The sequence below is a fragment of the Betta splendens genome, chromosome 16 (genome assembly GCF_900634795.4).
Source record: "Betta splendens chromosome 16, fBetSpl5.4, whole genome shotgun sequence".
Lineage (NCBI taxonomy): Eukaryota > Metazoa > Chordata > Actinopteri > Anabantiformes > Osphronemidae > Betta > Betta splendens.
The window spans coordinates 16338560-16356963 of record NC_040896.2 but is presented as its reverse complement, the minus strand read 5'-3'; the positions used below and the strand labels follow the sequence as shown (position 1 = coordinate 16356963).

General features: G+C 43.8%; 1 protein-coding gene across 3 annotated transcripts in view; it reads right to left on the bottom strand.

Moving 5' to 3' along the window:
* cdkal1 (CDK5 regulatory subunit associated protein 1-like 1) overlaps window positions 1–18404 on the bottom strand; it is a 137425-nt gene that overhangs the window by 84340 nt on the left and 34681 nt on the right. For all 3 annotated transcript variants that reach the window (XM_041067692.2, XM_029128379.3, XM_029128381.3), the window contains exons 5-7: window positions 10012–10108; window positions 6408–6456; window positions 2201–2321 (exon numbers count right to left, since the gene is read on the bottom strand). In XM_041067692.2, coding sequence (XP_040923626.1) covers window positions 2201–2321; window positions 6408–6456; window positions 10012–10108 — 267 coding nt within the window. The remainder of the gene's footprint in view (window positions 1–2200; window positions 2322–6407; window positions 6457–10011; window positions 10109–18404) is intronic.

Sequence of the window (18404 nt, the reverse complement as noted above, 5' to 3'; positions counted from 1 at the left end):
TCTACTGAAGAATACGGTTTTCGCATGAACTTCACTTTACCTCCCTGGAGCTGAGCTAAATGCCTGCGAGGAACCTGACGACACGCAGAACCGGAGGGCAGTGGAAAACCAGCTAGACTACAATGTGTCAAATTTAGTTCTGATTGGGATAAAATTAGACGCCCAAAAAGTCAATTAAGTTAATGTGGATTTAATAAGTGCAAATGAAATGAATATGCAACTTAATGAAACTAATACTGCGAATCAATTTGAACACAAAATTAAATTTTCACGGTAATCCCAGGTGGAACACCGAGGCAGGCTGTGGGGACTAATCAAGTCTAAAATCACTGCGTCAATCACAGCAGCCAGGTTTTACCTAGCGGTGAGTGTTATGCCTACAAATCGCTGTTCAAAGGAGCCAAAGCACGTAAAGGTGAGACGTCCGTAAGCAGGCAACAAGATAGGTTGCAGCTAATTCTCAGAGGGTTGGAGATTTCACAGACACCAATTTTAGAAATAACTATATTTTCCAGCAAGTTCAGTCCTTTTCCTGCTTTCACTGCCGAGTGATTAAAAATCACTTAAATGCAAAAGTGAGGGAACTAAGTTATGCTATGTTATGTTAAAGTTATGCTAAATAAGAAGAAATCAATGTATTAGGTGTATTAGAACGTCATTATTTGTTCTCCATCACACTAGTTCTGGATCTGAATTGTGGAACCTGTGGACACCAACACAACTGCCAGAAGGGAGGGAGTGAGTGAAGGACAAACTGGCAACAAACTGGAGACATCCAAGGTCTCACACTACAAGTTAATGGGTTCAATTTCCTCTTGTGAAGCAGAGGCCGCCTGAACAACAACTGCAACTGATGCTGTGCATGCGTGTTTGTGTATGTGAGACAGGGATCGCTCTGTTTCTCCTGCTGACAAATGTCACCAGTGATGTCATCACTCTCTGAGAGGAGCATTAAAAACACACAAACAATGGACACATTCTCCTTGCCTCATCACGCACACACACATTAAAAGGACCATGTCAAATTAGTGAAACTAACCACTGACCCACTCACACATTAAGCTTGTCTTTTCAGTAACAACTTTGTTATTTGGGAGGGATTTGCTAAGAGACGATGCAGTCAGCCTGCGTATTGGTGTAATCCCCCACGATCCAGTTCAGCCTAAAAACAAGGAATGTATTTACCCTGACCCTGTTGTAAAGCTCAGGCCATGTGATTGGGGTAAGACCCCCTGCTAGAACACACACACACACACACACAGACACACACAGACACGCACCAGATGCATGTTAAACTTGTCATTTGACAATGACTAAGGCAGAGCAGAGGCCTGAAAGAGAGCCATTTATCACCAACCATCACACAAGCACGATGAATGAATAAACCAAGCATGTGACAATTATCAGTTACAGGAAATGACTTCAAACTGTCAATGAGACTGTCCAAAATTAAATGCTGGCCAACCACTAAGTACAGCAAAAGGACGCTGACTTTTAGTAGCAAGTGTCCCATCTTCAAACATTTTCATTTGTTAAAAAAAAGGAAAACAAGGCTTGTGCAGCTTTCATGTTAGATTAATGACTAATGCTAAAAAACATATTTGTTCAAACTGAGAAAGCTCAGGTCTGAGAGAAGATTAGTTTAGTTTATTTGTTGAGTTCACCTCCAGATACACAGGCCATTAATGTACGGAGCCAGAATACGCTGAAGGCAATGATTGATGAATTATCATAAGTCAAGGTCCAGCCTGGGCCCAGGAATTAGTCTGTCATAACCTTTTTAACTAGCCCACTGAGAATACAACACACGGGTTGGTGGAAGCACAAAGATCTATAAACAACATGAATTAGACCATAAAGATGTGGCTGCATGTGCCTGTGCTCATCCATGAGAAGCCTTCGAACCTGCAGAGCCTCTACCTATAATAATAATAATAATAATAATAATAATAATAATAATAATAATAATAATAATAATAATAATAATAATAATAATAATAATAATAATAATAATAATAATAATACCCATCTATCCAGTCAGAGCAATTATGGACATTATATGCTATACAACGCATTCTTTACCAAACAATACTAGACAGAAACAGAGACTTTAACTCAATAGCAGCAACATGAGCGTTTACTTCTGCAGAACAAACAGCATTGTACGAGACATGTCTGGTCTTTGTGTGCTGTGTTCTACCCAGTGTTAATGGAGATGATTTCAATCAGAGGGTTCTTCCTGATCTTGGGTAGGTCCAGTCGCGCCCCTCCGAGCCTCCGGCCTCCGTCTTTCTTCTGACCCAACAGACGAACTGAGTGGCCTGAAAACAGAAAACAAGGAAAATAGAGCTGCTGGTGAGAGTTTACACAGAACAATAATAACAGAACAAACCATTTACAGTACATTCAATAAGTACTGCATATTAGCAAATCATCATTTCACTATCTAGATTTTTAAAAAGACAGATCACATTGGCCTCCATTGTGTAATAACTTTAGCCAGTCAACGTCATAGACACTATGTGGAGAGGAGAAAAGAACAGCAGGCCTGGATGTGTTGGAAAAGTAAACCTCTCTGCCTGTTGTGCTGCTTCTAAATGCAGACTCAGTATCACTTAGTGGTTATCGCACCGTGTTAAAGAAGCAAATGACATTCTGCGACAGAGTTTAATAACTAAGAGCCGGTGATGTCCAGCCCTCAGTGTGTGGAAATGGGATGCGGTAATCTTTCCCCTCAACTGTCTAATAGGACGCCGGCTAGAAGAGCGCGAGATGGAGGCGCTGAGGGATGGAATTGTCTTCCTGTTTTCATCCGCTTTACATGGGTCTCCTGGGAGGGTGGGTTCAGGGCAGGAAGCACGGTTATCAATTGGTAGATAAAAATGACAATCTGCCCCAGAGGAGGACAAAAAGCCAATCAGTGAGGCATGACGGCGTGTAATATCCCAGCACGCGCCGCCAGACGAGGGTGCGTTTCTGCTGGAAAACAACTGGGAGTCGGAGCACGTTCGGCAGTCCTTCCCTGTATCGCCGAGGCCGCCTTTGGTCGTGAAACCAGGATTTAGAATTCTGATCCCGAGCATCTCCGTTTCTGACCATCTCTTCATCCGTCGGCTGATCGATACAATTCATCTATACAACGGCTGAGTTTCCCAGTCCTACAAGCTCTTAAACACATTTTATCCAAAGCTCCCCAAAAGTAGGTGCGGAAAAAATCTAAAGATGTCCATGCTGCTGTAGCTTATACAGAAAACCATAACATTATTACAGAACCACATGCACATGATTTCAAAGCACAAGGGAGCCGACGTGTTCGCCATGAATAATAAGAAAATGACTAAATGTAACAAGTGCGGACTGAACACAGCGGGTTTCAAAATATAAAAAAAACATAATTTCCCCGATGCACCGAGTGGCAGGTTATCACAGGATGAGCCCCATAATGGCTTCCATGTCGAGGCTGGACAATGGGCCTTGACACTCGCATCCGAGGGATGCGCACATTCACTTTCTGAATAAAAAACATGACAGTGATTTGCTGAAGGACTGAGGTAAATTCTGCTGTGAAATTAATCCATTTCCTGACTCCACGTTTGTGTCCGATGGTTTTAGTAGCCGTATTTCCCCACAGTTTACGCGCAATTGCCAACGCAGATTTTCCGGGAGAAAGCAATTACCAGCGTTGTGCCGGATTACCAGATGTTTTTCCAAATTATGAGGTTCGTCCAATTTATTTCCACAACTTGGAAATTGTCATTCGCCACATGTTCCTCTTTTCATGTGAAGCAGCACAGAGGCCCCGTCAATGCGAGCAGCACCCAGGACTCGATAAATAATCTCACTGCCAGCATGGACTCACCCTGGGAGCGGGCCCAAAGTCAAATTCAATTTTAGTGCCTAAAGGACCGTGAATGCTAAGGAGGAAAAATTGCTAATGTAAGATAGTGAAGTGAATGACTCCCCGCGTGTCCCCTCAACAACACGCTGGACAGGATAATAGGCCGACCGCTGTGACGCTCGCAGCCACATACTATAAAAATATAGGAACGCCTCTCCATATAGCACATTTTCACATCGTTACTGTCAGCCCTGCCTCGGCGTTCGCCCCAGTCCCTCTCTTTGTTCCCTTCCCTCCCTCATAAATACAAACAACAGAAAGCCGCCTGCCCACTCATAACAACCCATTATGACACACTAGGAAGAGGAGCGAGGGAAGGCGAAGATAGATGGACGGACGGCTGAACGATGACAGAGAAAATATATATATATCACAGATGATGTATAGGACAGCCAGATGGATGGTTGGCTCAGAATGGCTGCGAGCTAAAAGGATGACCTGCTGACCTGTACCTGATGTCTCATAAGTGATAGGCCTTGTTGTCCACCCTGGTTTGATTGTGAAGCACTGAGGGGGCTGGCTGTGAGTCGCAAGGAAGGCGGTGCAGATGGGGAGGACAGAATTTGTGTAATAACGCTCGTTATTTACAATCTCCATAACTAGTGCGCAACCTGTACGACTGTGTTGGTGGAGGAGGCTTTATTTTCTCGCCAAATGTTTGAAATAACTCACACACTCCAAATGTTTTCCGTCCGCAATCCCACACTGCACCTCCTCCTCTGAGCTTTACCATCTCTCTATATTCAGCCACGTATACACACTGATATTCATATCAGTGATATTTGTTTGTCCTGGTGAAATAAGGATCGCGGGGTTATGTGGCTGCCTCACAGCCTCTGCTCTGTGGCTAAGTGAAAACATTAACCCGCCTAACCTTTTTCTCTCCCTGTTTCAATGCCGCACCAACACACACTAAATTTAAACTGGACCTAAAAGACTAAAGGGGATCAGGTGAAATCGTATCATCCAAGGGCAGTTTCTCAGAAGATCAATATTGGAAGGCCAATAAAGAAATAAATGCATCAAAGCCGCCCTGTAAGAAAGACACAGAGCAGATACTGCAGGGGAAATCATATGTCGTTCATCCATTAAGAAACTAATCAGAATGAAAAGGTCTCTACCTCTTTAAGTCAGATTTCTTACAAATATTTCATATTTTTTAATTTGTCTGCCACTAGATTTGATCATAAGATGTGATCACACTGGCGAGCAACCTACTGTAAGAGTGCAGCAGTAAACAGGCTGAGTGTATACACTTTAAGTACATTATGCATGCTCAGCAACCCGACCTGTGACTGTCACCAAAGGAACGGAGCGCGCTGGGGTGTGTACGAGCGTTCGCAACCCGAGCGTGAGGGTGGATAGATGCACTATGATTAAAAACGCCTTTACAGTAGCAAGATACCCTCACGGAGTGACAGCCGGCATTAGTCTTTTTTACCGTTTCCAGCAGGGCCTAAACTGAACAGATAGTCCCATACCTCAAAACCCTAGCTCATAAAAGTGCACCCGCACTGTTGTCATGTGGAAAACAGACCTGGAAGCAATTTTGGTGCAGCCAAGAACTGCGTCTATTAGCAGTTCATTGAAGTAAGTATTTTAGTAGCCATTACGAAAGGCAAATCCCCTAGTTTAAAGCTTTATGCCCAGGCCTCTGAGCTGAAATAACAGCTCTCAGTTTATACGAGGTCATAAAGAACTGTAATGATACTGTGGAAATTAGTTTCTATGGAGGGTGGGAGGGGCAGAGGAGACGGAGTGGGGCAGAAGGCTGAGGGAGCAGCGAAAACAGAGGGAAATAGATCAAAAGATGATGACGAGCAACAAGAAAGGAAAGAAAAAGCACAGAATAGGACGTTTAAAGTGCGGGTGCGTGCGTAGCCTGCTATTTTAGGGCTGATGACTTATTGTAAAATTAGGCCTCAGTTCAGCTGTCCTTCATTAGTGCGAGGCCTGTAGTGCAAGGTTCTCACACACACACACACACACACACACACACACACACACACACACACACACACACACACACACACACACACACACACACACACACACACACACACACACAGTGTAAACTCAATCTGTTGGCTATTAGAGAACAGCTGGGGGTGCATGACAGCTTGACTGGACACTCTCACACTGTAAACTCTCCCTGACCTTCATTAAACAGTTAAGTGCAGTGGTTCAGTTTAAATGGATGACCTAATCACTGCCATGTGACACACACCTAATAGGCCACTCAGACGGCTCAATAGACTGGACTTTGCTTTGAAATTTGCATCGGTCTCAGACTGAATCCTGCTGAGTAACTTAGTGAAAAACATTTCAAGTTATGCAAGCGTGAATCAAGATGCTTTACAGCCTCAAACTCACCAGCTCCAAATAATACAGATGCTCCTGCCATTATTATTATTTTTCCCTTTCTGAAGCCAAGCCAAGCTCACACACTAGCTCCAGAACAACAACACACTTTGCATCAGATGCATGAAGCGAGTGTGTGTTAAAATACCTTTAACGGCCTCGTCCACCACTTCCACCACTCGATCAATCTGCTGGACCTGCAATGCAAACACATGGACACGTGAGAAGTTCAGTGATGCTGATATTAACCTTTGATGGTGCATTTGAAAGGGGATGGAGATTTTATTTTACTGGACGTGTGATCAAGCATCAAACAACACGTCTTCGGCTTGTTTATCTATGGTTGTGCATGTTACTGCTTCTGAAGTGTGGCAGGATTTACTTCCAATCTGTCCCTCCAGGAAACGACTACACATACAAAACCACTTCTCATTCATATGTATGGCAGCTGCTAGTTTAGATTCTAAAATCATATAAAACACCCGTTAACCTACACTCAAACTAGATTTACAAATATTAAGATGAAGTTTATTACCTTTAGTTGTTGTACATCATAAACCCCATATTGTGCAGGCTTATCATCCCTAACATATTCTTATTCACAGGCAAAACCCAGTTGGCCACAGTTTAATTAGAGCCAGAGTTTTCAGAGATTAGGCTCAGTACTCAGCCAGCATATTCTACTGAGAACGGCATTGATTTTATTTATCCACCACCCTGCAAAGTCTAATGAGAGGAGAGGAGACAAAGGCTAATCTTGGCATAGCTGCTTCCGTCTTCCCACCCAGCATCTATTCCACCTCTCGTTCTCTGTATTTCGTACAGGCAGCGCTCTACCCCTTGGCACCCGCTCTTGAAGTCTCCAGGCCCATTACCAAGTGCAAGCCTCATTCCAAACACAGGGAAACACACTGAGCTATACAAGAAGCGGTTATGTGCGTGTTACACACTGAGATCCTACTAGTGGTCAAGCAGTGTGTCCATGTGGAGCAAGAAAGGGTCATGTATCATTTACATCTAACACTGGTTCCATTAAAATTTGCCTCAACAGCAAGTAATCTGTCAAAAAAAACATTTTCTTACATTTTAGACTAAATACAATTCAGTGATGTTAAAAGTAGCCTCAACCTGTAACAAGGCATTAACAAAGGTTAATTATTATACAATTATTATATAATAGCCACTTACAGCAGAGGGGAAAAAAATCAGTTGTGAGACAGTGTGTGTGATGTGTCTCAGACACAGGATGTGACATGTCTAGTTCAGACTGGGGAGACTCTATGGGCCTGGGCGATGGATCCCTGACACTGAATACGATGTCATCCGTTTCACAGCAACTCCGAGCGATAAGAAAACAAAACACGAACAAATAAAAGCTGACACACCAGTCAATTGAGCTCGATGAATTCAGCAGCAAGAACTACACCCCTCATCTGGCCGTTAGTACAATCACTGTATACAAATTCACAACTGCTTATTTGCATGTCATTTGCATAACCCACCAACTGTCACTGTCAGTCTGTGGTTGATTGTAGCTACTCAGGAACACACGGGGGCGTGTGCACACTCGCACGTCTGCACTTGTGTCTTTGTGGGGACAGCCTTTGGCATAATGCACTCCCCGGCCTATTACCGCCTTCCAGCGATCACAAGTAAAACATCTGAGAGCAATCCTTACTCCCGCTTCAACTAGGCCTCAACCGTGTAGCATCCAAAAAAAACAGCAGCCACTGCATCAACACCAGATGTTGCAGCTCCACTCTGTAAATACTGTCCCTGTGTGGACAGAGCAGAGAAGACAGGCGAGCAGGAAACAAATCCAACGGGCAAGTGGAGGGATTTGAGTGGGTTTGGGTCAGAATCGGGGCATCCCCAAACCCACAGCTCTCGTGGGATCTCCCCCGGCTACAATGGTCAGTAAATATCAAAAGCGGTCCAAGACTGCACCAGTGGTGAACCGGCAGCAGGGCCACGGGCGGCGCACGTGGTCCAATTCACCAGATGAGCTGCTGCACCTAGAAACGCTGAGGCACTGTGCTGCTTCCAATGAAAAGCTGCCACAACAGACCGCGCTTGGCAGGTCGTGTGCCCTGCAGACCGCTCGGGCTGCCCGCGTTAACCCCTTCCACGGCTGAGGCGCTGGTAATGCACGCTGCCACCAAGCCACAGTGGTTCAGGTGCGGCGTGAGAAGCAATGGCAACGATTCCCCAGATGCCGCGTGGCACAGGGCACCTTCAGGGTTCTGTTTAGGCAACACAGCATGAAGCAGGTGCTCATAATGTTAGGCCTTATCGCTATATAATGTAACTGGAAGTCCATAAATCTGCTTACCCTGTACACACACACACACACACACACACACACACACACACACACACACACACACACACACACACACACACACACACACACACACACACACACACACACACACACACACCTCAGATTCATGACTACAGGAGGCTCAGTTGATAGGGGAGAAAAATGTACTTTAACTAGACTGAGGATCAGAACAATAAGATTTATACACTAGTCCTTACACACACACGCGGAGGCACATATGGAGTGTGTATGCGTGTGTGTGCATAATCTAATCTCCTCGTGACAATCAAAGGACTGACAGTGGCAAACGTCTCACCTTGAAGGCTGTAACAAATACAGGCCTGTTTATCAAAATCTAACTTTATTACACACGCGTCATCTGATTTGCATGTGATTATGTACTCGTGTGGCATGTTTACCACAGTGGAATTGCATTACGCATGGTAAGCAATGAATAAGGTTAACTTCTCTGCCGCCCATAAGCCATTGTTTAAAACCAGTCACATTAATCAGCTGTGGATGGTTTGATTTATTCCCCATTTCCAACCATTTATTAAACAGGAAGCAAACAGTGAGTTAATGCAAGTTTATGTGTGGTGATTGTGACGGTTCCTTTTAATCTTACGAAGCTTCACGTGTGTAAATGACAAGCAAAATCATAAATACAATAACCTTTGTGTGCGGTTCTCCGAGTTCCCTGAATCTCTGAAAGCGGACTTGAGGCCGTTTAGAGTCTGGAGGACGGCGGCACGTAGAAAAACAAACCAATTATGAATGATTAAATAAAAATACTCATTTAGCCGTTGATTTGTGATAACCTTGACAAACCATTTTAGTTTTCTCTCGTGTTTACTGAAGTGAAACAGACGTAAATTGAACTAATTGTTCCTTATCACACTTTGCCACGCCGCTTTATTCATACCTGTATCAGATCTGCGAGCACAACACTGAGATGAAGCGCTGCAGCTGAAAATAATAATAAAGCTGCTTGTGTTTGTTTTCACACTAGTGGATATAGAGGATATATAAAGGCCTAGGCAAATATGCAGTACTGCTTAATGGGACAACAACGCAGTATTGTCCCATTAATACTTCACTTTTAACAATGTCTGCCTCGCTTTTCACACTTTTCTCTCCTCGTCAATCACACATTCTTGCCTATTTCATACTTCCCTCCCCTGTTCTGTTCCACTTAGCACTTTTTGTCCCAGGGAGGAGTATTGATCCACCGAGCAGCAGGGAGGCAAGAATAGAGTAGACGCAGCAGGCTGGCAAGCAGGTGAATGACAGGTCACGCTCTGTATGTCTGTGCGTGTGTCTCCCATCAGTCTGACAAACAAGCACAGAGACGTGTTCGGATACACACTGCGTACGCCTGCATCCCTACATCACACACATTATCGCTCTCATAGGGGCCACGTGCACCTACCCCAATGATGCTGAGCCCTTTGAGGTAGTCCATGCGCGGCTGGGCCTGGGGAACGCAACCCGCAACCACCACCTTCTTCTGTTGTTCCTGGGCCTTTCTGTGACAACACAAACAGCAGGAAGACATAGAATGAAATCACCAACTAGCATTTTGCTTCAGAGAGGATGTTTTAGAAATGCAGTGAAATGTCTGGAGTCATTCAAGTGGGAAAATCTTATGGGATAAAAGATTACTGGCCCCACACTCTCATCACCGTCCTAACCCTCGAGGTCGACGCGTGACCATCTGTGCATTTACAACGAGAGCCGGAACGGTGGAAAGTAAGCGACTGGGAAGAGGAGCACAGCGATCAGACGCCGTGCAAATACAGCTGCAATCACAGGTTAAAGGCTGAAAGAGTGATCACATCGAGGGGTAAGAACCGGAGAGACGCGTTGTCTGTTGATGTGTAACATCTTTGTGAGGTATAACACTGGGCTCCACATGGTACAAAGGCCGTGAAGCAAAAACACATCAAAAATATTAAATAGATGTTTGGTGAAAAAAACACACAGACAACATGACATCGCAAGCATTTCACACTGACTTATTATTAAAATGGTGAAAAGCACAAGAATCTAATTTTCATGAGCGTTTGAATTAAAAAGGGGCTGGGCAGATAGTATAATTGTGTACCAAACCACAAGGGGTGTGTATGTGTGCGTGTTTAAATGTGAGTCTGTGTGCATGGTAATTTATGTGATTTTGTATGTCACCTCCAGTTAGTGGTAGTGAGATTTGAGACACTCTGTCTGTCTGACAAAAGCTTTTGGAGAAGCTGCCCAGACTCCGGCATGAATCTTTAATGATGACGGCTCCTGACAGCTGGAGCGAGAGAGGGAGGGAGGGCGGGAGGAATGAAAGGTGGGAGGCATGTAAGTGAGGGAAGAATGGTGGGAGGAGGAGCAAAGGAGCTGGATAGAAACTGTCAGTTGGGTTTTAATTCAGACTGCATTTGTGTTCTTCAACAAAACAAAAGGGAAATGGGGGAAAGGGAAGGCTGTAGGTAGACAGACAGAGCCATTCAAAGCAAAGCCCTGTCATGAGAATGTAGAATAAAAAATGGATAGATTAGTGGGCTGATTTGGTGATTTTAAGCGCATAAGGTTTTTTTATTGAGACAGTAGAAACCTGCTCAAGTTGCCAAAAACGTAAAAAATTGCCTGTTTGATATTTTGAGTCATGGCAGATTTAACAGCAATGCCCAAGCGTTAGTATCATATAATACTCTTCCCTCTGATCTAATATAAACTGAACCTGGAGGCAGACAGGGATGTAGCAGCAGAGCATCAGAATACCAATAAACACTTAAAAAGGTGGATGAACGTAAACTTACAGGTGAGACGAAGGAGACAAAAAGGAATTTATCTATTTAGAAGTGCTTGTTCTCACTGTGCAGTTCTTTATGAAGGCCTCACTCTAGCATCACTGCACACACACACACACACACACACACACACACACACACACACACACACACACACACACACACACACACACACACACACACACACACACACACACACACACACACACACACACACACACACACACACACACACACACACACACACACACACACACACACACAGCAGGGGTGCGTCTGCATAATTCACACCGTCTCGTGCCAAAATGCACCAAACGTTCTTTTAATGTGCAACCACAGACTCCAAGCCATAGCTGACACAGCGAGTAAGCAGACCGCGCCTGAGCTGTCGCCTCAGCGCCCCAGAGGGAACAGGCCAATCACATCGCACACAATTCCTGGATGGGATGAGATGGAATGGGGATTATGTGATGCAGTTGCCGTGGTGATACTTTTGAGCCCGACCGAGCACTCGCTGCCAGTGACCTGGACCAGAGCAGATGTCCCCTGAGATCAGAGGACAAGCTGTGTGCCCGTGTGTGTGTGTGTGTGTGTGTGTGTGTGTGTTTTTCCTTGGCTTCCCTGGCACCTTGCCCTAATTCTCCATGGTCCCCTGTCAGCACTACGCTCGCTATAGCCTCAAGACCACACACTCACACCCACACGGAGGGTCCAAACAACCCACATGCTCTGTGCAAACATATACACACCAATCTGCGATACTATTCAGACAAGTCATCAGGGACATTTTAGTCCCATCTTTGTCCTGTGGTCTTTGACATGAAGACAAACGAGCCCAAAAAAAAAAAAAAAACACCAATGCAGTTAACCGTAAAGGTTCAGGTGTTGATATAATAACTGTAACTAATGTAGGCATAACTTTTTTTTGTTGCATCTATTTAACAGCGTATTACCATATATCAATTAAACACATAAACCTATTAACCTATTTCTTTGAAGAGGTGATACTTTCAAATAAATACAGATTTTACTCAATCTAAAATTCTTTTCTTTTAAGCATGAAAGAACGTATTTATTTAATATTCGTGTTTTAGTCAAGTATTATCTGGAGTGCTTCCCTAGCACATCCATTAGGATCAAGTTTAAAAAAAAGGAAAATTAACTTAAATAAAACTTTTTACTCCTATTCACACCTTTTCGTTTCAGGTTGCACAAATTTCATCCTTTTTCACTGAAGACAGTATGGGTCACAAACGGTGATGGCAACAGTATATAAGAGTCTATGCATACATGTATGACCTCTAAGGTAGAAATGTATGGTAGGGAAGGCTGTGCTGTACGTACTGGTTTGTAACGGTTGGGCGGACACAGGGAATCCGTCAAATTAGACCAGACTAAACGTCCAACTGAAGTGATCGGGTTGACTTGGAGAGGTCCCCTGCTTTAAATATGATATTAAAGTAACTCTAGGCATTAGGATGGACTGAGTGACCTACATATACTGTAACGGGCCTTTTCAGGTTTTGTCACCGCCGGGTGAGTGCATCATGGGTATGGACTTCATTAGCTTCCTATAGATTTCATTAATTCTGTCCAACCTCAGAGGTTGTGTACATTAGAACGGGAGCATAATGAAACTTGCAAGCAGGGTGGCAGCTGTGAACTCTGTGCATGTGTGTCCTCTTGACGACTCTCCCCGCTGCTAAACGCCCTCAGTCCTATAGAGACAGCTACATGGGGTGAGGAGGATGAGCTCATTACACACACAGCTAACCATATGCTCTATAACAAACATGTTGCTTAAAGGATGAGCTCATAATTGTACAGTATGCATTGAGCAAATGTTCTGTAACTGAAATATACATGTGGACCGTACATCGTGAGTGGCTCATTGCTTAAAACCTAAAACCACAGGTGTATAAATGCACTGTATGCTTATTATTACTCTATTATAACATTTGTAAAACACATACAGTACAAAAATAGTATAAGTGGATTATTTTCCTCACTTTCCAAGTTTCCCATCTTTCTCCTTTCTCCTGTCCTTGCTCCTCGCTCTCCTCCCCTCCCTCTTTCTTTATCTGCACTCCGACAGTTGTTTCTGGCTGAGTTGACAGCGCGCCAGCCAATCGGCACACTCCTGACCTCTATCCATTAGCATAAGCAGCAAGGGGCAAGGTTAAGTACCCATCAAGCCTCAGTAATTAAGATGTGAGCAAGTGTGTTTACATGAGTGTGTGTCTGTGTGTGTGAGAAATAGAGGGAAACCAAACGTATTTAATCTTGCACTTCACGTTTTCCACCTCTGCAAACTTCTTCCTAAACAACAATGCAAGTCACAAACCCAATTTAAATTACACAATAGCCATTAGCGACAATGAAGAGTAATATATTAACACTGCAGTTTATTTTATTTGTTCAATGTTTTATTAATTTTTGTTAATTTGCTTAGCAGTGCATGAGATGCATCCCAGTCGCTCGCTGACAGCTGACACTGCACTACTTTGCTGAGGAAAGCGGCCAACAAAGTTTACCTGAAAGAACTGTGAAATACAAACAGTATAAATAAAATAGCAGCTAACGCTGGGCCTATGGGATCTAACTGCCAATGAATAAACTGAATAAAAGCTGTTCTTGTGTTCGACCAGGGGCCTCGAGGAGATGTTCTGTAACACTGAGAGGGAGAGAGAGAGATGTGTGTACTGTATGAGGAAGAGATGCACACGAATTATTGACAGAAAACCGTCAAAGGACATTTTTATGAACAGGTATAAAAGGGGACATAGCGAGGACGCATTGCATGTAAAACAGGAAAAAGCTGCTGGTAGAAGAGATAAGAGAAACAGAAACATAGCAGATGAGGCAGAGGGAGAGCTGCTGAAGGTCCTATCAATTCATCTGCACTGTGTTTAAACAGGAACCATCTAATGCACCTGGCACCAGGACACTATTTCAGACGCAGCATTCATTATCAGGCAATGGTTTCTTTATTTTTACAGTACTAATAGCTTTTTAGTCACAGGATCGCTTCCCAAACTACTACCCGTTTTGAACTGCCAGGTTCAAACTCCAGCTTTGGGGGTGTATTCACAAAATGATTATACTGAAAAACAAACGCTCCTTGTGTTAATCTTACGAAGAAAAAACAACTATGTGGGATGTCAAACATTTCTAATTGCAAGCTGACATTTTTATTGAAATAAATGTTCTAGGATAAGTTAAACACTATGATCTCTAAGAGAAAAAGCTAAACATGAAGCATGTATCCATTTTTAAATCTAAAAAGGCGAAGTGGAAAGTGCCAGGAGGATGGGGAAACAAGGGAGTGAGGACTCGCAATGAGGAACAAGAAATAAAAAAATTGAAACTGCCAACAACACATCTTTATCGTTAAGTGGGGAGGGGGAGAGGAAGGATGACAACTGGACTCAGAAAGGAAATAAAATGGGAGGGCGTTAGCTTGAAAGCTGTGAAGGAGAAGTGTGATTGAGGGATGAGAGAGGGGTTTGAGAGGTAAAGCTGCACAATCCTCTAGGATTTGTCTTTTTTGACTCAGCGCGCACACACACACACACACGTATTTCATAGAATAGGACAAGCTGACGTCCATCAAAAACAAATGAGTGAGAGCAAAAACAGCTAAAAGCAAAAGTAATGAAGGCAAGGTAGTAAAGAGCAGGGGCACAAAAAGGGACGTCTAATTTAATCAATACAAGATAATTACATGAAAGTAGGTCCATAAAAGTGAGTTGTGGTAAGTGATGTTAAAGACCATATGGATCTGGGCAAACTAAGCACCTTGTAGATTGAAAACAAGGGTTTCAATCTACATTTTAAAGACTTTGATAGCGGCAGAAAGATTGAGATTGATCTGGGCAACCAACACTACAGCATTCACAACCACATGGAACTGGGAAAAAAACAAATAGTTTCAGTTTCCCACATTTCTTTCCATTGTGCTTAATAAAGGCATTTATGTTAGAGCAGCATTTTACAGGATACAGGCAATCTGTTGACCAATCAATACACCTATAACGTGGCTAGTTTATGGCTAACACGCATGACCTTCGGCGATATCCGAGATGCAGCCCAACTGTCAGCATGGGCCCAGTAAAGGCCAGTCACAGGAAATGCAAGGCTCTCAGATTATGGCCTTTTAAAAAATCCCCCACACACCTGCCTGGTGCTGTGTAATGGATGACATCTGTCTTGTAAAAATGAATTGAATGTGTGATAAATATTGCATTACAGTAAATGAGCTGTATTCGCTGCTTGAACGGTTCATAATAGAGAAGATGCTAATAAAAAGCAGAAACAACAGCCCACACAAACACTCGCACATGCACATGCGCAGGGAATTGCATTAAAGATGAGCACTTGACTGAACCACAGGAGAGGTGGGCCGCGCAGCTGAATCCTGGGAAGAGTCCCCCGAGTCCCATTTCTAATGCAAAAGCCCCACTTTCTAGAGAACGGCAGTTATGGGACAATGAAATTAGAGCAGGCCCTCAGCCGGAGGCGGTTGTGGGGAGAAAACTGCTGAGTTAGGACTTTAGGATGGGAAAACAAACAAAACGCACATGTAACTAGAGGGTCCCTGCTGTGTTTTAGTCACATTCACTTGTCTTTATTAGAGAAGACATGCTTGTGTTGTGAACAGCATGGAGCAATGATTGTGGTTACCTACAATCCGTACTGTACCTGAACGCCTCCTGTGACAGACAGCACACAGCTGCTGATACCTTAATGTGCTGCAAACATTACACCCTCCACTAACAGAGCCGGTGACGTCTGCGCCAAGATTTATTCACCAAAACAAATTCAAATTATTGTTACATGTGAGCAGAAACCTGTTTGGTATAAATCAAGATTATTAAAAGCAGAGGAAGAAATAAAGGCATCCAACATTTTAGTGGCGCTCAGACCTGTGCTGGCTTTTATAGAGTAAAAGATTTGCGCCACAAATAAAAGTGCTCAATAAAAAGACGTTAGAGTTGTATCATCCATTTATTGAAAAAAATTAAAACGCATATACAAGCGTGTGGCTCTGGTATTGACAATAGTGTGACAGCTTTAGTTTGACGCTAAACAAGTCGGGTCAGAGGGTAGACGCAGACATTTATCATGTAGAGCCACAACCTTCCCCCTCAGAGAATCCTGTGTGTGTGTGTGTGTGTGTGTGTGTGTGTGTGTGTGTGTGTGTGTGTCTGGACACAAACTCATTTTGCTTTGTATCTACGCGTATGCGCTCGTGTGTGTCTGTGCAATTTGCTTCATCCAGAAGAGCAGACGAATGGAAAGCCTCGCTAGGAGGACGGGGTGAAAGGTGCCCCTGGCTGAATGAATCCACCCAAAATTAGTCCAAGCATTAACAATCATGATGGGTTTCAAGGTCATAAATTATTTCAAGCGCGGGTTTTCAAGAGTAGAATGGCTCATGCTCGATGACCTGAGAAGGACCAACAATCTGGGCAAACCTTGTTTTATTTACAGACATCACACATATAGTTCTAAACAAGAACCCTTTGATCGGGACTGTGAATAAAAAATAGGTACTGTAGGAATCGCACTGATGCTATGAGTAGCATACAAAGGCTAGCTAGTTCAAAGATGCCAGAAACTCAGCATAAGAAATCTGCAGCCTGTAGTTTGTAATGATATATGAAGGAGCAGATTAAAGCACATATGTGGGTACATGTACATTATGAGCGTTAAGGGACGCCAGCGAACATGGAAGCCTCATCGTGGGGCTGCAAAGTCTAAGCATCCATTCAGCCTGTTAATTTCCCTGATGTCTTGTCCCCCATGCAGCCTAAAGTGGCTCCAGGGTGCCTTGTCCGTCTCTAAGAGGCCTCCTCCTTTAAGCGCAGTTCTTTATTTATTCTAAATAACATTCGTTTAAAAGCCGAGGACGCGGCATGCACAAAGCCAGCTGTGTGGCTAAATTGCCACGCAGAAACCCCTCACTTTTAAAAATTAATTTATGGAATGTTACACAAAAAAAGGGATTCTCTTTTTCCTCCACATGCATTATTCTCTTCTGAGTCAACACCAATTAAAAGAATGGTTCAAGGCAAGGTTCATTATATTACACAGAACGGGGGGGGGGGGGGCTACAGAATGAAGAGGCAATTTTTAAAATACATTTAGATTTTTGTGGAGACGGTGATCCAGGGATGAACAGAGCAGCCACCGCCTGCTTTGTTCAGCCTCACATCGCATGTTACGTCTATGCTTCGCTTCTATTCGCACTTGAAATGGTAACGATCCAGGTCTGTGGTCCACAACAGGTGATTAACTATTTCATTGTACCCGACAGCTAATGTGAGTGCTTCTCGGTGGTGCATTTGTGTGCTGGTCATATTCAGCCAGGCCTATAAACACTGAATGAGGATCGGTTTTGGATTATTTATACTGGACACAGTTCCATCAAGTGACGTTCAAAACCACTTCCAGGCTTTTTTTTTCTGCTCAATTAGTCACCGGCTAACAAGGTAACAGGACACGCCGTCAGCCATCAGAACGACGCTCACAGTTGCTCGCGTGTCTCATTTCAGGCGTCGGAGCCATGAGGTCTTCAAACTCACCAGGAACGTACGACTAAAACTCAACTAAACCTGCAACTTAACTGCTTTGTGTGCCTGTATGGAGCATTTATCCCACACACAGAGTGATGCATACATAGTGTAATAATTTAACACAAAGTCACTGCTACTGCACAGGATTATTGCGGCAGCCGGGGTATATACAGTGGCCTATATGCCACATGTGACCTCATTCCCTAGAGCAGACTTCCTTCCTTTCACATCCAGCGATCTGTCTGTTCGCAGCACCTCGGAGGTTAAGGACTGCCTCAGGTGCACTAGGGCATCAGCCCACCAACCCCATGCCTCACAGAGCTTGGCATCTCCCTCTGTAGGTTCACGCACAGCCACGGCTCTTTGCACATACGTATATATACACCCGTGGCCCAGTTGGAAGCCTTGGGCATGTGTCACTCCAAATACTGTTTGGTGAAGTTATTACT